This window comes from Sceloporus occidentalis, unplaced genomic scaffold (assembly GCF_023333645.1).
Source record: "Sceloporus occidentalis isolate IW3139 unplaced genomic scaffold, rSceOcc1.0.p SCAF_1, whole genome shotgun sequence".
NCBI lineage: Eukaryota > Metazoa > Chordata > Lepidosauria > Squamata > Phrynosomatidae > Sceloporus > Sceloporus occidentalis.
The window spans coordinates 282,669,273-282,682,495 of NW_028316981.1; the positions used below are offsets into that span (position 1 = coordinate 282,669,273).

The 13,223-nt window shown below is 39.3% G+C and overlaps 1 protein-coding gene and 2 pseudogenes across 2 annotated transcripts in view; all 3 read right to left on the bottom strand.

The window, feature by feature from the left end:
* CWC27 (CWC27 spliceosome associated cyclophilin) overlaps positions 1 to 13,223 on the bottom strand; it is a 139,995-nt gene that overhangs the window by 32,963 nt on the left and 93,809 nt on the right. Inside the window, exons 12-13 of one of the 2 annotated variants that reach the window (XM_089495164.1) lie at positions 3,611 to 3,720; positions 98 to 201 (exon numbers count right to left, since the gene is read on the bottom strand). In XM_089495164.1, coding sequence (XP_089351290.1) covers positions 98 to 201; positions 3,611 to 3,720 — 214 coding nt within the window. The remainder of the gene's footprint in view (positions 1 to 97; positions 202 to 3,610; positions 3,721 to 13,223) is intronic. The other variant, XM_089495168.1, reaches the window with a different exon arrangement.
* Positions 8,922 to 9,044, bottom strand: LOC149323994 (U4 spliceosomal RNA; annotated as a pseudogene).
* LOC149323995 (5S ribosomal RNA) lies at positions 9,056 to 9,163 on the bottom strand (annotated as a pseudogene).

A 13,223-nucleotide genomic window follows, 5' to 3' on the forward strand; every position in this document is an offset into this window, starting at 1 on the left:
ATAGTTCTGGGTAGCAAGCACTAAAAAGTCCTGTTTTAATGGCTGTAACACCACTGTATTTCCTCCTAAACAAAGCTAGAATCCAAAAATTCCTTACCATCCTTCATCATCCTCAACTTCAGGTTCAGATGCTTCATTTTCAGGAGTTTCTGCTATCGCCTGGTTTAGCTTTGATTTGAATCTGTCCAGTAGTGCCAGTGTCTGGAATTAAAGTATGATTACTACTATGTCAGTCTTTCCTAACTACAGTACCAAGTGATTAAGTGATGAAAATTGTATATCATGTATTGTAAAATAAGTTGAACACACTGTTTTAGTTTTAAATTTGTGCTTATGTGTTGATGAATATATGTTCTAAAAAGAAATATCCAAATTTTGTAAGGTGAATAATTGCCCTATTTGCCTCAGTCCAGTTTCATAGAATCATAGAATCATAGAGTTGGAAGAGACCACAAGAGCCATCCAGTCCAACCCCCTGCCATGAGGAAAATCTAAATCAAAGCATCCCTGACAGATGGCCATCCAGCCTCTGTTTGAATACCTCTAAGGAGGGAGACTCCACCACACTCCGAGAGAGTTTGTTCCACTGTCGAACAGCTCTTACTGTCAGGAAGTTCCTCCTAATGTTCAGGTGGAATCTCTTTTTCTGTAGCTTGCATCCATTGTTCCGGGTCCTGTTCTCTGGAGCAGCAGAAAACAAGCTTGCTCCCTCCTCAATATGACATTCCTTCAAATATTTAAACAGGGCTATCATTTCACCTCTTAACCTTCTCTTTTCTAGGCTAAACATACCCAGCTCCCTAAGGCGTTCCTCATAGGGCATGGTTTCCAGATCCTTCACCATTTTAGTTGCTCTCCTTTGGACACGCTCCAGTTTCTCCACATCCTTTTTTAATTGTGGTGCCCAGAACTGGACACAGTATTCCAGGTGAGGCCTGACCAGAGCAGAATACAGTGGCACTATTACTTCTCTTGATCTAGACACTATACTTTTATTGATACAGCCTAAAATCGCATTGGCCTTGTTACCTGACGCATCACACTGTTGACTCATGTTCAACTTGTGGTCTACTTGGACTCCTAGATCCCTTTCACACGTGGTTTCATTCAGCTGGGTGTCCCCCATCCTATATCTGTGCATTTCATTTTTCTGCCCTAAGTGCAGTACCTTACATTTCTCCGTGCTGAATTTCATTTTGTTAGCCTTGGCCCAGCTTTCCAGTCTGTTCAGGTCACTTTGAATCTTGATTCTGTCCTCTGGGGTATTAGCTACTCCTCCTAATTTCGTTTCATCTGCAAATTCCGCCCTCCACAACTGCCATCTGCCGGCCTGAGAGGGAGTTGGCCAGGCAAGTCCAGCTCCATCAGGACTAAGCCTGAAGGAAGGAGACTCCGCCCTCCACAACTGCCATCTGCCGGCCTGAGAGGGAGTTCGCCAAGCAAGTGCAGTTCCATCAGGACTAGCCTGGAAGAAGGAAGAGCCCTCCCTCCAATCCATCTGCCTTGGTCCAGGCCTCAGAGGGAGAGAAGAACTACTGGACCTCATCCCCTTTCTCTCCATCATTCCCTTCTCCTTTTGTTTCACATCTTTTAGATTGTAAGCCTGAGGGCAGGGAACTGTCTGATTAAAAATAATATTGTAAGCCGCCCTGAGAGCCATTAGGGCTGAAGGGCGGGATATAAATACCTAAATAAATAAATATAAACAAATAAATTTGATAAGTATGCCTCCAATTTTGTCCTCCAAGTCATTGATAAAGATGTTGAATAGCACTGGGCCCAGGACAGAGCCCTGTGGGACCCCACTGGTCACTTCTTTCCAGGATGAAAAGGAGCCATTGTTGAGCACCCTTTGGCTTCGGTCAGTCAACCAATTACAAATCCATGTGACAGTTGCCTTGTCTAGCCCACATTTTACAAGCTTGTGTGCAAGAATATCATGAGGAACTTTGTCAAAGGCCCTACTGAAATCAAGATATACTGTATCCACAGCATTCCCTTCATCTAACAAGCTGATAATTTTATTAAAAAAAAGAGATCAGGTTTGTCTGGCATGACTTGTTTCTCTGAAACTCATGTTGACCCTTTGTGATTATGGCACTGCTTTCTAGATGTTCACAGACTCTCTATTTAATGATCTGCTCTAGAATTTTTCCTGGTATAGATGTCAGACTAACTGGACGATAATTGTTTAGATCCTCTTTTTTCCCCTTTTTGAAGAACATTTGCCCTCCTCCAGTCTGCTGGGACTTTTCCTGTTCTCCAGGAGTTCTCAAAGATTATTGCCAATGGTTCCGATATTATATTTGCCAGTTCTTTTAATACCCTTGGATGTAGTTCATCTGGTCCTGGAGACTTATATTCTGATCGTGCAGTCCTATCCTTGCTTTTTATCCTTACTTTTTATAGACTGTCATTTGTTTATACTCTCCAATTTGCCTGTACATGAACCTATGTTGTGTTTTAAACTGGAATTTTGTAATTGTGCTGGCCAAATGGCCGTAATAAAGTTATTATTATTATATTCATTTAGATTAAACAGGTATTCTTGTACTATCTCTTTACTTATTCTGTGCTGAAAGTTCCCTATTCTGTCCCCTGCTCCATTATCCTCATGTTGACCACCCAATGCCTTTTCTGAGAAGACTGAAGCAAAAAAGGTGTCTCAATTATTCTCTTGGAAAGGTCTCTGAAGAGCTTTATGCTGCTGCCTTATCCATTCATAAATCATGAGCATCATCATCATTACCAGTTTGGTGTGTTTGTGTGTGTGTTTGCATGTGCACACACATGCTCAGAAAATTTATCACAGTGGTTTTGAAATGTTTACCCATTATGCCATGCCATGCAAATATAACTATAATGTGCTAGATACAGTCCGTCCTTGCCTTACGCGGGGGATCCGTTCCGGATCCCGCTGCGTAAGGCGAATTCCGCCTATGCTCGAGCCCCATTGGAAACAATGGGGCTCGTGCGGGCGGTGCGGCGGTGCACGGGGCGCAACAGGCGCGCGCCCATTCAATTGAATGGGACGCACCGCCCCTTCCGCCCTGCGCGCCCCCCGCAGCTTGAGCGCGTATGCTCAAGGCCGTGTATGGCGCGCCCACATATGGTGCGAGCGCGCTGTACTTGGACCTGAGCACTGGACCCTTTGTGAGCAGCTTGTTCTGAGCTCTGTCACTGTCTAATGCTACTTTCCTTTCTTCTGTGTTAGTTTCAACACAGAGATTATGAAGAAAAACAAGCTGCCCTCTTGTAACTCTGTTTCTTTGAGGGATATTTTCTGAAGCTGCTCTACCTACCTGTCTTTCCCCACTGCAGACTTTGCCCTAACCTGTCTGACTCAGTCACTCTCTCATGTAACTGCTATGGCAGTCCGTTAGAAACTGAATGAGAATTAAGAGTTCCTCAATGAACAGATGAGTAATAATATATAAATGACATTTAAAGGAAGCCTGCCCATTTTTACCAATAGTTACTTGCAATACATAGTCTGGATAGGAATAAACAGGGGTTCCTTGGTAAATAACCTAATGGAGAGAAAAAATCTATTTCTAAAAAAATCACTCTGATTTCAATAATATACCAGATCAATTATTCAGTTGTTTACCTGGTCTTCACGAGATGACCCTTTCTTTGGCTGTTGCTTCCTCAGTTGTTCATATTTCTTCTTCTCTTCTAAGTATTCTGCAACTATGCTGTTTGGGACAGCTTTTTCCTCTGCATTTGGAAAACAGTAAAAATATATGTTTTATTTAAGGATGCAATACTTGTAAGTGTAGATGATAAAAGATAAAACGGATATCTGTATAGATTATGTCTGTCAAATTGGGCAATCAACACATGTAGTCATTATAAAAGATAGTTTGCTGAGATAATAGTGCACTGCACATCGATGCATGCTGACACAGAAGTAAGCTCACTGGACTTATTCGTGGATATATACTGATCACCCAAATTTTTGGTAAATTGTACCAGTTTTTCATATTGCAAATTAAAATAGGAATACTTTTCCTGAAGAAATGGAAAGAGAATTTAGTGAATTTGGATTGGATTACTATTACAGCTAAGCTAATAGCAATACATATTAATAAAAGCGTTATGAAAATGCAATTGCATGGAAAATTCTTTGCTTATTGCCTTTTATCGTATGAGTAAAAATTACATGCTTACAAATGGGGTTATACCTTACTCATCTGCAATTTTGACTTGTCTGGGTTTACAACCTGGTGCTTAACTACTCCACTTTATGATATTAAAATTTTATGCTTCATTGTATAATCTTAAAAACTGTGATAAATTGCAAAAGTGTACTTTTTTTTCAAATATATTCTGTATCTGTTTTGTTTTAATTACTTTGCACCAATTCACTGTCCAAAATTATTACCTAAAACCATGATCCCAGGTTAAAACTTGCAGATTTAGCAATTAACTATAGTTTATTCCATTAAAAGACAAACAAAGAACATTTACAATGAATGGGCATCAACTCCTAGATGAACAAGTGTTATTTGTTTCCTACTTTCAGAGAGTAATTTTTTTTTCTTACTTGGGATTTTTTTCATTATGCTAATGTTCCAAATATATTACACATGTTTGAATTCATACATAATACTCTGTCTTTCCCTTGCAAATTTTTGGTGAACTACCCCTTTTAAAAAACAACAATAACATCCCAAAATTTGGAATCCAAAATCTTCTTTAAGATCTTCAAGAGTTTTGTTGGAAAATCTTTGAAACTAACTGACTGATGAGCTTTTAAACATGGCTACACCTATAATTTTTGGAACATCCAACAGATTTCTATACCACCATGCATGCTACATTTGCACCCATCATTTTCTAGGGTGGACCATACGGACTGACCCTTGCAGAGGTTACAATCCTGAATGGGTCCTCAACAGTGGAATCATCACTGGTTCCCAACCTTCATATCATTTCTCCCTATTCTATTACAAAACACTACATCCAAAGTGTACCACAGCATATAGTCTGAAACACACCTATAGTTGCCATAGAAGTTATGAAATTCCAAGGTATCCCAGACATGGTTTGAAAGTTGAAGTTTTTCAAGTTTATGGAAGTCTCTGTACTACTTCTTACAACATATCCATCAGCTAAGAAATGAAAATGTTGATCAGTGATGTGGGAAGTACAGCTACAGAATCCCCAGGCTATCTCAAATAGCCATAACCACAAACAAGCACCATGTACAGTGGAAGACTGTTGGAAAGGATAGCTGATCAGGAGATGAAATCACTAGGGACAAAGACTGCATCTGCATTGCAGAAATAATCCAGTTTGATACTACTTTAACTGCTTTATAACTGAATTGTGGAAACTGTAGTTTGTTGTGGCGCCAGAGCAGAGCAACAACCTGCTATTCTCAGAATTCCATAGCACTGAGCCCTGGCAGTTATAGTGATGTCAAACTGGATTATTTCCGCAGTGTGGATGCAGCACAAGACTTCGTTCCTTTTCTGACCTTCAAGCTATGCTTACTGCTGCACTTAATAGAAAAACTATAAATACACTAAGCTCCCTTGTTTTTAATTCACACAATAATTTTAATGTGCAGACTCCTCACGTACTCAAAGTAGCAATATCCCAGTAACATCCTTTATTAATCTTATAGTTTGATAGGTGAGAAAGTTAGAGCATAGCAAAGACCACTCTGTCTCTTTAGGAGGAAAAGACTACAATCCAAAATTTTAGCCTGTATGTTCAAGAATCAAGTCTTCATCTTCAAACCAAAACTGAATGGAACACAAATTCTATGTTTAAACAGAAGAAAATCCTGATGTGTTTGCTGGGCTTGCTTCCCAGTAGATGTTTTAAGGAGTACATCCAAAACTATGCAAGCAACCACTCTAAATCGGGGTAGGCAAAGTACTCTCAGTATTCCTCACTATTGGCCATGCTGATAATATGTGGAGGGACATGCTTTGCCTACCCCTGCTATGAATCCTTAGAGTAAAGGAATGTTTGAATAAGAATGAATGTAAATGTATGACTCATGTGTACAATAAATATAATATTAGAGGATTAAATTTGCATTATGCCATTATGAGCAAATGATGGACTTCCTGACTCATGGAAAGTAAATTGTAATGTTGTGCAACTGCCCTTCACACTGCTTACATATGAAGATTATAAGTGATTGTAAATGACTGAAAGGAACATGTGGAATTAGCCCATAGCTGTTCAGGAGTTTGATAACAATCTGTACGGATACCATTCTTCTTGCAAATATAGAGTCCTTTCTCCATTTTAGCCTAGCTACTCAGTTCTCAAGACTGGAAGATCAGGCCAATGGAATGTTACTATGCCTGATATCAGAAAATTTTAAAAAATCTAAATTAATCCTTTGGTGCCTAAATGAATACTAAAGATCCAGAATTACAAAGCTAGATAGAAAATGTGTCAAGAATTCTATTTGAGGATCTCTAAGGCTATAAATTGAAGTTGATTTGACAGCAATTAACAACAACAACGGACAATTACTGTATTATACTTGGATTAGTAAACATTGTGGGGAAATGCAGATATTGCAAAGTAATAAAATGCAATGACCAGTATTCAATATATTCAGACCAGGACAGGATCAAGAGATTAGACAAGGTACTGGGGAGAAGGTAAGAAACAAATGTTTCCTTTATCTGCAAGACTGGATTCAGGTTTCCAGCTTTCAGCAACACTTTGTCTTAATCTATTTTACATTTTTATTTGGTGCCCAAGACTAGCCCTATAGAATGTTGAATGATGCTGCCTCCAGGCACTGCCTTTCCAGCTGTTAGAACTGGCTGCTGTTCTTGCATTTAATGGTAACTATTGACGGCTTTCTTGTTTTGTCCTGTCTTTTTGGCTGAGGAAACCACAAATCACTGCGAAAAGGAAATGCACATTTCTCAAAATCATAGACAGATTTCATTATGTTAATAAAAAAAAACACAAACAGAAGCAACAAAAAAGTTTAATGAAGGAAAACCAGTAATTTATTTAAGTAACTGCTGTAGCGATCATGGTGGATTCATCCGTTTTCTCAATTATTTTAGATGTAACAGGTCATACCAGGACTAACTGGTCAAAACTAAAGATTTGAACATTTTCTGGAGTTGTGAATCTTGAAATGAATCTTCTGGCTATGGTAAAAATGATATGTGATTGGCTCTGAAATAGTAGTTATATTCTAAGCACGGAATGGCTTCTTCTTTTCTTTTTTGGTTTTTTTAAAAAATAAATTAACAATAGCAAGTACATTTCTATACCACATGACCTAACACTCCCTAAGTGGTTTACAATGTGTAAGCCAATTGCGCCCACTGAAATGAATGAATTCACTGACCAAGTTCATCAACAGAACAGAATAATTGTGTCAGAAAATCAAGGAGATAAATAAACATCTTTTATTTCATAGTGGAATGTTTAGGGTGGATTATAGTGGTTTGTTGGGACTCTCTTAACCATGGTTATCTAGTTTAAATGTTGCCAGAACTATGGTTTATGAAAGCAGAAAAGCTTGAATGAAGTACGGCATGAAAAAGGAAAGAGCAGGGCAAGGAAATTTAGCACAGGTACAGGACATTTAAAATAAACCCTTGGTCCACCGGACAGGTCTTACATCTTGCATCCAAAGCACCTTATTTTTTAAATTTTTTTTAAAAAAAACCCAATAATGTATACCTCAAATTGTTGCTTAGAATACAAACATGCTGAATAATAAATACTTTCATATTGTATTAGCCCATTTCCTTGATTTTTATTATCTGATTCACCATATTAACAAACCTCTAATTATTCTTAGAAGGCAAATGTACATGGCTGCTATGTAGTTTACAAAACAGAGAAGGAACTGTCAGGCATAGTGTTTTGCAATTAAAGAGCACACAGACCTGAAGCACAGAATGACAATAACAGAAGATCAAACGAAAGATAATTATAGGGAAAAGGCAAAGTACTAGGGTTTTAGACTAGTAAATCTATACTGAATCTATACTTAAAAAAAAGGATGGCATAAGTCTTAAGGCTGACAGGTCTTTGGAGAGAAAGTAGATTGTGTCAAATAGAAAAAGGGAGAAACACACATTCATTCATTTCTTGTTCTTATTTACAGAGTTTTAACTGATATGCACTGTAGTCTAAAAAGAAAGCTGAAGTATCTGGAGGAAAATGGTATCTGGGGAAAATGGTGATGCATGCATGCCGCTTCTCATTGGGGCTTGACTATCTGCATTTTTTCCATCTGCAGCAGGCGGAGAACCAAACTCCATGGATGGGAAGAGTCCACTGTATTGATTCAATCCTTTTCGAGAATCCATCTTTATTTTCTAATACAATTACGATATAATTTTATAGTATGTATTTTTTTTCTGTTTTATAATTTTATTGGTAGAATGAAATTAATAAATGTTATTATAATAAATTGATAAAACAAAATATTGATTAAATTCACCTTACAATAATATATAAAAAAAGTTTACATTATATTCCCCATACATATAATATATCCCTTTATATTTGATTCTTTACTACTTTATCTAACTTTAATTCATATTTCTTTTCATCATATATTTTTCATAATTCCCCCCTTCCCCCAAGTGCTCCCCATCACCCGAGCCTGTCTTCTTATTACTCTATCTCCAGAATTGTAACTCTTCCTCTGGTGGTAAAACACCTCCTTCTTTTCCTAAAACTTTTTGTACAAATGTTTCCCATATTGCTTCAAAATCATTTCTCTTGATTATTCCTCTTCTAAACTTAATTTCACTAGTTAACTTATCATTAATTGCTATTTGCCATATCTCTCTATACCAATCTTGTATTTGTAAATCTCCCTGGTCTTTCCACTTTTTTGCTATCATTAATCTCGCCGCTGTTAATAAATTTGTAATTAGATCCTTTATAACTTGAGTGCAGTTAGTTTTATCATATAACGATAATAAAGCTATCTTTGGACAAAATTCTAATTGGGAAAAGTTTTCAATTAGCAATAATCGCGCCTCGGATTGACCTCATTGGCTACGATACTGCCACTGCGCAAAGCTTTTTTTTTTTTAGCCTACAGCACCCGGTATTCCCAGGCGGTCTCCCATCCAGGTACTAACCAGGCCCGACCCTGCTTAACTTCCGAGATCAGACGAGTCAGGGTGGTATGGTTGTAGGCGTAATTTTATAGTATGTATGTGTCTGTGTGTGTCTGTGTGTGTATTAGTATAATATAATTGTAATTTCTAATACAATTACTATATATCAGCTGCACATGTTATTTAATGAACATTCCTTCAAAATTTCAAACCTTGTGGTATGTCCTCTATTTGAAAGATAGTTCTCTAATGAAAGGCATTGCCTATTGACCTGAACTGGACTGACTACCTGGCCCAAGTCCAGTTTAGAGATAAAGAACTATAAGCAGGGAACTTGGAAGTTCCTGATCCACAATTACATCAATATCTGCAGATTAGATTGACCAGGCAGACAGCTTGCATGGTAACAATTCCTCCCCCCAAACAAATTCATCCCAATTCTTTTTAAATGACAACCACTATTTTTATATACACAGACATCTAAAAAATAGTTTTCATTTAAAAAGAGAATAAAACTCACCATGAAAGTGATTGTGAACAAGCAAACTGTCTGCTTGCTCATTCTGATCTCCACATCCTATTATAATTGTGGATTGGGAACTTCACACAAGTCCTAAATATTCTAAAGGTACCAGATCCCATCTGATCTTGGAAGCTAAGCAGGGTCAGCCCTGGTTACTATTTGGATGAAACCACCAATGAATATCAGGTGCTGTAGGCTATATTTCAAAAGAAGGAACTGGTCTGAGTATTCACTGCCTAAGAAAACCCTAGGAAATTCATGGGGTCACCATAAGTAGACAGGCGTCTTGAAGGCACAAATGCAGACACACTTATCTGCACACATAAATGAGAACGTGCCACTTTTAAGAAAATTGCTGTACTCCGTTTTGGTGATACAAACTTTTTTTCTGGCAAACCTCTGCTCTGCTTTGAATCAGAGACCTGCTCTATGCTCTAACTATGGTGGATGGTGCACGTTAGCATTTATTGCTACACTAACACATTCCTTTGACGTATGGCCTCCTTTTTGCAAAGTGATATAGGAATGAAACACTGGATTTTAAACCCTAGCTGCATCTATAAAGCACATGTTTAAAATCTAAGTAAAATAAGGGAAACACATTAAGTTGCCATGCCTTAAAGTATTGGAAGATATTCTAATCAAAATCATTTCCAAATAAAGCTTTAAATTTCCCTATATATAACACTTAAACTCCCCAAAATGTACTTTTTACTGAACTCCATCCCTCTCATAAAACATTTTAGTTCAAATACTTTTGGCTACTGTAGAAACATTTCAGATTTTTACAAAGGTCACACAAAATTAACCTGGCATTCTTTTGATGTTTTGTTTACAAAACTTAACTCAAATATATGTAATAAATTAGGTTGGATTGGGTGATGATAGGACACTGGAAAAGATCCAATTTCATTCAATGTTCCCAACAGTCTATATCTGCATGATAAGATCAGTCCAAGCAGCTATTCTGATTCCTCTGCAACCATACTTAAGGGGACTCCAGTCCAAAAAATACTACATATGATCAGTTCCAGTGAAGATCCAGTTCTCAGTGGTACCAGAACCATGTTTGCTTGAATAACAAACACAGAAATGCCCTTAAATACTTCTACAATGCAAAATATTTATTTATTGAAATATTTCTCAGAGCAGCATACAAGTCAAATAAACCACTTTAAGAAATTCAAACAATATTTTTTTTTTAAACGTATTATAAAATAATTAACATGTTAGGTTTGAAAGACTATTACATACTACAAGTATTCTGTATTTCTCTACTGCTTTGAATGGGGTCTCTGTAGAAGGAAACGCCTCAAACAGCAAGCAGTGAAATGGACAATTGCAATTGTAAAGAAGGCTTATTTAACATAATGTTTAAATCCACTCCTATCTGGATTTTGTTTCGATGTTGTAGTAATGTAACAAATTTGTAAAACACCTGTTATTAAAACAAGGAAAACAATACAAAATGACATAGCATGTAAAATTTGGAGTATCTTGATGATTCCTAAGCATATTCCTTAGCTAAGTTCGGGAGTTCATGGCTACCATGACTGCCATGGGCCTGTCCCAACTGGTCTCAGGGCCCACGCATTGTGCTGGTAACACACTCGATGTCGTCTTTAGTACGGACATGGACACTCCGTGGGCAGAGGTATGCAATATCTCTGCCCTATCATGGACGGACCATTTCCTGGTTGAGGCTCGGCTCAAGGCTTCTACCCATATCCCTCCCGGGGGTGGAGAACCTACTAGGATGGTCCACCCTCAAAGGCTGATGGAACCCAAAAGGTTCTAAAAAGCCCTAGAGGGGTATATGGTTGGTACTGACGGCGATTCTGTTGATGCCCTGACTAACATCTGGGATAAAGATCTCTCCAGGGCTATATACAGTATCACTCCCAAACGTCCTTTCCTGCTTCCAACAAGCAACCCTGGTATACAGAAGATCTCAGGGAAAGGAAGCGGACCGTGCAACAACTAGAGCGCAACTGGCGAAGACATCAGCACTTAGCCGACAAGGCACTCCTTGAGTCTCTTTTGAAGGGTTACGGAGTGGCAATAAGTGCAGCTAAACATTCGTTTTATGCTGCACGTATTGCGTCCGCGGAGTCGCGTCCAGCAGAGCTGTTCAGGGTAGTGAGGGAGCTAACACAACTGCCCCCTCCCTGAACCCCATTTTAGAGCCATCTAAAATCTGCAGCGACAAATTTAACAACTTCTTTGCGGATAAAATCTCTCGGATAAGGGCTGATCTCGACGCCAGTATTTCTTCAGAACCTATAAGAGAGGTGTCCAGAGCTTCCGTGAACTCTGTTAAACTGGATCACTTTGAGTTTGTGAGTACCGAGGAAGTGGACAAGATTCTTGGAAGCGTTAGGAAGACTACATGCTCTCTCGATCCCTGCCCCTCATGGCTGGCAGCTCAGGGGGGAACTGCAGTAACATCTATGTTGCACCGCATAATTAATACATCTTTTAGCGAGGGGCGGTTTCCATCTAGCCTGAAATTAGCAGTTGTTAAACCTCTGCTAAAAAAGCCCTCCTTAGACCCCCTGATACATAACAACTATTGGCCTGTGTCGCTGCTGCCTTTTTTGGGAAAGGTGATCGAGAGAGCAGTTGCCTTCCAACTCCAAGCGATCTTGGATGAAACAGATTTTCTTGACCCATTTCAAACTGGCTTCCAGGCGGGCTATGGAGGTGAGACTGCCATGGTCGCCTTAGTCGATGATCTCCGTCTGGGCACGGACAGGGGAAGCGTGTCCCTGTTAGTGCTTTTGGACATCTCAGCGGCTTTCAATACCATTGACCATGGTATCCTTCTGGAACGCCTGAGGGAGTTAGGTATCGAGGGCACTGCGCTCCAGTGGTTCTGTTCCTACCTCTCGGGTAGATTCCAGATGGTGCAGCTGGGGGACGTCTGCTCCAATAAGAGGGAACTTACATCTGGTGTCCCTCAAGGAGCTATTTTGTACCCCATGTTATTTAACATTTACATGAAACCGCTGGGAGAGATCATCCGGAGACACGGGGCGCGGTGTTATCACTACACTGATGACACCCAGATTTGCTTCTCTGTGTCCCCGACTGATGCAGTGACTAGGGATGGCATCTCTCCTCTAAATGCCTGCTTGGAGTCGGTAATGGGCTGAATGAGGGAAAACAAACTCAGCCTGAATCCAGAGAAAACGGAAGTACTAGTGATAGGTTCCCTAGGCCCGGGTAGTGAAATTTGTCCACCTGTCCTGAATGGGGTCACGCTCCCCCTGAAGGACTCAGTTCACAGCTTGGGAGTGCTTCTGGACTCATCGCTCCAACTGACATCTCAGGTGGATGCGACGGTCAGAGGCGCTTGTTATCAGCTTCGGCTGATACGCCAGCTGCGACCCTGCCTGGACCGGGGGGACCTTGAAACTGTAGTACAGTGGACCCTTGTTATACGCTGGTGTTTGGTTCCAAGATCCCCCATGTATAACAAAATCCGTGTATGCTCAAGTCCCATTAAATATAATGGCAGAGCAAAACGGTGTCCCTTATAAAAATGGAAAATCAAGGTTTGATCATTGAAATTTATACTTTTTTGGAACACATTTCAAACCGTGTATGCTTGAATC